At 44.8% G+C, this 6,574-nt stretch overlaps 1 protein-coding gene across 7 annotated transcripts in view; it reads left to right on the top strand.

Annotated features, from left to right (window-relative positions):
- Mta3 (metastasis associated 1 family member 3) overlaps positions 1 to 6,574 on the top strand; it is a 114,276-nt gene that overhangs the window by 22,989 nt on the left and 84,713 nt on the right. For all 7 annotated transcript variants that reach the window (XM_028765183.1, XM_028765178.1, XM_028765180.1 and 4 more), the window contains exon 4: positions 5,905 to 6,031. In XM_028765183.1, the coding sequence (XP_028621016.1) occupies positions 5,905 to 6,031 (127 nt within the window). The remainder of the gene's footprint in view (positions 1 to 5,904; positions 6,032 to 6,574) is intronic.

The raw sequence follows: 6,574 nt of genomic DNA, 5'->3' as shown, positions 1-6,574 counted from the left end.
TTTTTTTTTTTTTTGGTTTTTCAAGACAAGGTTTCCCTGTGTAGCCCTGGCTGTCCTGGAACTTACTCTGTAGACCAGGCTGGCCTTGAACTCAGAAATCCGCCTTTCTCTGCCTCCCAAGTGCTGGGATTAAAGGCGTGTGCCACCTCTGCCTGGCAGCCAGAAGTTTTCTTAATCATTTTCTTGGTCAGTGTTCTATTGCTGTGAAGAGACATCATGACTACAGCAACTCTTATAAAAGACAGCATTTCACTGGGGCCGGCATAGAGTTTCAGATTTTCTCCATTGTTGTCATGACAGCATGCATGGAACAGTGTGCTGGAGATGGAGCTGAGAATTCTACATGTGAATCCAAGGGCAGCAGGAAGAGAGAGGGAGAGGGGCAGAGGGAGAGGGACATATACACACAGCATGAGCATCACTGGGCCTGGCTTGGGCTTTTGAAACCTTAAATCTCACCCCCAGTGACTCTTCCTCCAACAAGGCCACACCCACTCAAGCAAATAGTACCATTCCCTAAGCATTCAAATCTGTGTGCCCGTGGGGGCCATTCTTTCTTAAACCACCACAATTATACTCTACATACTTTTGAAACAGGGTTTCCCTGAAACTGATGCTCATGGACTGGGCTAGATTGCTGTTCCACAAGCATCAGACATCTGCCTGTCTGTGGCTCCTTCCTTCCTTCCTTCCTTCCTTCCTTCCTTCCTTCCTTCCTTCCTTCCTTCCTCCCTCCCTCCCTCCCTCCCTCCCTCCCTCCATCCTTCCCTCCATCCCTTTCTTCCTTCCTCCCTCCCTCCCTCTCTTCCTTCCTTCCTTCTTCTCTGTTGATACTATCCTTTTAAGCACACAGTTTTAATATGAGGTCTAGTCTATAAGTTTTCTTGCTTATGTCCTTGGATATAATGGCTAAGATACCACTTCCTAGTCTAAAAGATCATAGGGTACCTATTTCATTTTGAGTCTTCTATTTAGCCTTTTGATGTATTTAGAGTTGATTTTGGTGTATGGTTTGAGGAGGGACAGTAAACAGGATTTAATTCTCTTACTATGGGAATCTCATTTGTCTTAGCCCCATTTACTAAAGGAAGTATTGTCTATTTTCCCTCTGACAACTGGTCCTGGTCACATGCACCCGTGGCATACACTCCTATACTCTTACATATGAGGGCAGGTTCTCTCCTCTCTCTCTCTCTCTCTCTCTCTCTCTCTCTCTCTCTCTCTCTCTCACACACACACACACACAAACATACATAAACACACACTCACACACATGTGTATAGTTTTTTTTTATTAAAAATTATTTTTATGTGTATATGTGTCTGTGCATGCTTGGTGCCTGTGGACACCAGAAGAGGGAATTGAATCTCCTGGAACTGATGTTACAGATGGTTATTAGTCACCATGTGGGTGCTGAGAATCAAACCTGGGTCTTCTCGAAGAGCCGCCAGGGCTTTTAACCACTGAACCATTTTTTTTATGCCTTCACATACCCATTTTATTTTTTATTTTTTATTTTTTTAAAGCTGAGAGTAATGGCACACAATTTTGGTCCTAGCACTTTCAAGGGAGAGGCAGGTGGATCTCTGTGAGTTCAAGGCTAGCCAGCCTGGTCTCCAGAGTGAGTTTCAGCACAGCCAGGGTTACACAGTAAGACCCCATGTCATAAAACCAAAGCTAAAACCAAAACCAAACCAAACCAAATTTTAGCAGGAGCATAGCTCAGTGATGGAGTGATTGCTCAGAAGCCCAGGTCTTACACTTTATCCCTAGCACCACAAAAAAGGAAGTAAGCGTTTTTGTAGACTGAGGTAGGAGGAGTGCCTTGAGTTACCAGCCTGGACTATATAGTGAATTCCAGGCCAGCTTATGCTACAAACAAACAAGCAAATACTTCAGAGGCTGAGGCAAGCAGATCTTTGTGAGTTCAAGGCCAGCCTGGTCTACATAGAGAGTTCCAGGCCAGCTAGGACTACAAAGTTTAAAGCTAAAACAACAGAATCAACCAACCCACCCTCAGCCCCCAAAGCGAGGATTGCTATTGTTATTCTGATAGGTAATGGCCCCTTTTGCTCTGTTGAGCACCATTAGAATTCAGTTAGTCATGTCTTTTATAGCAACAATTTATCAAATTCCAATTAGGTAAAGGGTCTAATTCTGTATGTGATATTTACTGTACTAATAGTGCCAATGCAGCAATAACTTTATCGATCTCCGCTGGTGAGATGTTATTGGACCTGCAAGTAGCTGGTTCCTTTAGAGCTGTGTCTCTCTGTGCATACATCATTAGAAACAGCACGGAGGCTACAATTGCCTGGTTCTTTGTTTGAGCTTGGTGAGACTTTAACTTTCTTTACTATATTGACTGATTTTGTGTGTGTATGTGTGTGTGTGTGTGTGTATGTGTGTGTGTGGTATGTGTGTGTACCTTTGTCTCCACTTCTGCTCATATATAGAGGTCAGAGAACAACTTTGGAGAGTCAGTTGTTTCCTTCCATTATGTGGGGCCCAGGGATTGGATTCAGGCCACTAAGCTTCATGGCATGCGCCTTGCTGAGCCAACTTGCCTGCTCCTAAGTGAGATGTTTAAACTCAGGTTTCCAGGCTTGTTTTCAATTCAGGGCTTTTAGAATTTGAAATTAGAGAATATGACAGACCCTCATACAATTAAAAAAGAATTGTGGGAATTGTGTTTGATAAGATGCCTTCTGGGGTCCTGGGCCCTAAAATAAGCATTATGAAGACTGAGCTGGGCAGTGGTGGTGCATGCCTTTAATGCCAGCACTTGGGAGGCAGATCTCTGATTTCGAGGCCAGCCTGGTCCACAGAGCTGGTTGTAGGACAGCCAGGGCTAAACAGAGAAACCCTGTCTTCAAAAACAAAAACAAGAAACAAAGAGTTGTGGTGATTAGCTATGCTTCTGTCTGTGTGTCACCTGTGGTCTACTGGTAGAATTCTGCAATGAAGCCAGGTGTCCCGAGTTTACCCTTGGGTTGTGCTTTCTGCATGAAGAGCAGCCAACCCTCTTCCTGCCTGCTGCAGCCTCGTTCTGAGTCTGCATTTTCACTATCACCATAGCTTGAACACAGTCTGCTCCAGGTGAGCCTGCCAGGGACCAGTGAGCCTCCAGAGCCATTACATTTTTTTTTTTTTAAAGTTATGTGGCTCAAATTAATCAGAATTATGTCTGTAAATGATATTGGTGTCCCCCTCCCTTTAAAGATATTAAATGTAATGTCAAAAAAAGGGTATGTAGCCAGGTGTGGTAGTACATCCCATAATCTCAGTACTCGGGAGGAAGACAGAAGGATGGTGTGCTGCCTAGTTTTTGTCAACTTGACACAAGCTACAGGCATTTGGGAAGAGTGAAAATGCCTGGATAAGACTGGCCTGTGGACAAGTCTGTTGGGCATTTTCTTGATTAGCGTGGGTGGTGCCACCCTGGTCAGCTGTATATGAAAGCATACTGAGCACGCCATAAAGAGCAAACCAGTAAGCAGCACCCCTCAGTTGCTTTTGCCTCAGTTTCCTACCCTGTCTTGAGTTCCCTTAGTGACCCATTGTTACCTGGAAGTGTGGGGGAGAAGCCCTTTCTCCCTCTGAGTTGCTTTTGGTGAGTGCGCTATTACCATAGGAGAAAAGTAACTAAAGAAAATGAAACCTCACATATAACTTCGTCTCTGTTTTGCCCATGGTCTCTGGCCCTGCTTCTCAATGGCCAGGTCACTGTCCTGCTCCCTGAGCAGCACCTGCCTCTTTCCGGTTGAGCTTTTGCAAGGACCTCTTCGCTCTTAGACTGGAGAACTGCAACAGTTCTCAGTGAGCAGCATTTGCTCTCCTCTTGGGTGGCATTGTGCCACCATCTTAACAGGGTCACTAGGAACAAGGAGCTTCTCTTGGTCCCAATTTCTTACATTGTCAGCTTTAAACAATGAAGCTTGTGGAGGGTGTTAGAGTTTCCTTCTGGAAGGGAGGGGATTCCTGGAGCCCCTCCTCTGCCTGCCTGCAAAGAGGAAATACAGAAAAGATGGCCATTTTCTTCTTTTTATTTCTGGGATTTTTTTTTTTTCTTTCTGCAATGTTGATCTTCATAGGTTTTTGTTTTGGAAACAGAACTAGACTATAAAACCAAGTTGACCTTGAACTCCATCCTCCTGCCTCAGTCTTTGGTATTACAAGCATTTTTCCCACTTCCCCAAAGGATTTGGCTTATAGTGTTCCTACAAGACAAAAGGGTTAAGTATTATAAATCTGATTCCTGTATACGTGGGGTAGGGTGTGAGGCCCGCCAACACCAGGCCCACACAGTTTAGTTTTTTGAGTCTGTTTTCTTACACCCCATGCTGGCCTTGGACTGTAGCCTGCAATAACCCTGTCCTATCTAACCTTTTCCCTTTATCTCCTGAGTACTGGGGTCTCAGCACCTCCAGGACAGCACTGATGCTGTCCTGAGGTTTGATCTGCCTCCTACATGCTCAGCACTCCCAGCTTCAGACCTGGGTCTTTTAAAAACTGTACTAGCTTTCTCCCAGTTATTCATTTCCTGCTTCAGGTTCTAATGTCTAAGACTATTTCCTCTAGTCTAATCCTCCCATTGTTTTATTAGTGTGATTCAACTGGAGGTTCTGTCTGTCTGTCTGCCTCCCTCTGTATCTGTGTCTCTCGTTTCTTTTTTTGAGACAGGGTTTCACTATCTAGACATTGCTGTACTGGAACTCACTATGCAGACCAGGCTAGCCTCAAACTCACAGAAATCCACTTGCCTCTGCTTCCCAAGGGCTGGGATTAAAGGAATGCACTACCATATCCAGCTCCGTTTATATTTTATTTTAATTAAGAAATTTTGAGCTCTGTAGCCCCAAGCAGGTTAGGAAGCAACGTCTTCCTGCCTCAGCCTCCTGAGTGTTGGGATTTCAGGCGTATGCTGCTACCATTCACATCTTAGCTGCCATTTCTACAATCCTTTACTTTTAACGTATTTTTTTTTTTAAAGAAATTTATGCCAGGTGGTGGTGGTGGCACCAATCTTTAATCCCAGCACTTGGGAGGCAGAGGCAGGAGGATCTCTGAGTTCACGGCCAGCCTAGTCCACAGAGTGAGTTTCAGAACAACCAAGGCTACACAGAGAAACTTTGTCTCTAAAAACCAAAACCATATATATGTATATGTGTGTGTTTGTGTGTGTGTGTGTGTGTGTGTGTGTATGTGTGTGTGTGTATGTGTGTGCATTTATTTGTATGTATCAGTGTGAGTTGTATGCACATGTGTGCTTGCATATATGTCTGCATAAAGGCAGAGGGTGTTGTGTGTTATTTTCTATTATTCTCTATCTATTCCTGCAAGGTAGGGTCTATCTTGACTCTAGGGTTGTATTTTCTCTACTGGGCTGGAAGGCAGCAAGCCCCAGAGGTCCCTCTGTCTCTGTTCCCAGAGGTGGGGCTACATTTGTTAGTGAGGACACCGGGCTTGTGGTGTGGGTGTTGGGATCCTAAATCCCGGTTGATTGTGCAGCGGGTGCTCTCAGCCACTGAGCCAGCCCCAGGCCCTGCTTGCTTGCTCACTGATTTTTGTAAGATAGGACTCACTGCGTAGCTCTTGTCTACCTTAAACTTACACCCAGGTGGGCCTTCAATTGGTGATCCTCCTGCCTCCCCTGGGATCACAGGTGTGTCCTGCCATGACTGAGTCGTCCATTTTAACATTGGTGTTTGTCTTCTTCCCTGGCAGTCTAGAGAACTTAATTTAGGGTTGAGATTGCAATGAAAAGCTTCATGTGATGGTCAAAAGTGATTAGGTTGAAGAAAATATCAAATCTACTAATCTGACCTGTTGATTCACCCTGTTTGATATCCCAAGAGGCATCATGAGTTGTAATAACGGATTCTTTGAATTTTGTTTGTGTAGAAGAAACTGAGGAAGAATCGGAGACGACAGTTGAGGCTGACTTGACGGAGAAGCAGAAGCACCAGCTGAAACACAGGGAGCTCTTTCTGTCCCGCCAGTATGAGTCCCTGCCTGCAACACATATCAGGTGAGACCTTCTGGGAGCTGCTCTGACATGTCTGGAAACACTGTCCCAAACTCTTGTCAAGATCTTGCTCAGCTTGGCATACTGCAAACTTCATACTAGGATTTGATCTTGGAATGTATAGGGTGTGTTAGCATGCAGACATCCTGAGCAGGCTCTGCAGTGATGCAGGCATCTTCCTGTGGCCTCATCACTAACAGTTTGAGTGTCTGTTAGCATCACACACAACGGTGTCTAGTGGATATTCTCTGGGAAATGCTGTACTTCTTTGGATTGCACCACATGACTCCAGCCCTCGTAGGGTATTTGGCTTTTTATTTTCTTGTGCGTATCTCTGGGATGGAAACCCTTCATTTCAATACTCAATTACTGGCATCAGCTCTGTGCACTTATTTAGTTTAAAAGGTTAGTAGGTGTGTTTTTCAGTGTTAGAAATTGAAGCCTTGCACACACTAGGCAAGTGCTCTGCCACTGAACTGTGCTCACGACCTTTGCTCTGTGCATTGGTAAGATCTGACTTTTATCGTTTGAAAGTTTGTGCTGGAG

Source organism: Grammomys surdaster, unplaced genomic scaffold (assembly GCF_004785775.1).
Source record: "Grammomys surdaster isolate TR1022 unplaced genomic scaffold, NIH_TR_1.0 149, whole genome shotgun sequence".
Classification (NCBI taxonomy): domain Eukaryota; kingdom Metazoa; phylum Chordata; class Mammalia; order Rodentia; family Muridae; genus Grammomys; species Grammomys surdaster.
Note: the sequence above shows the minus strand (reverse complement) of the source record. Positions and strands in the feature narration are given on the sequence as shown.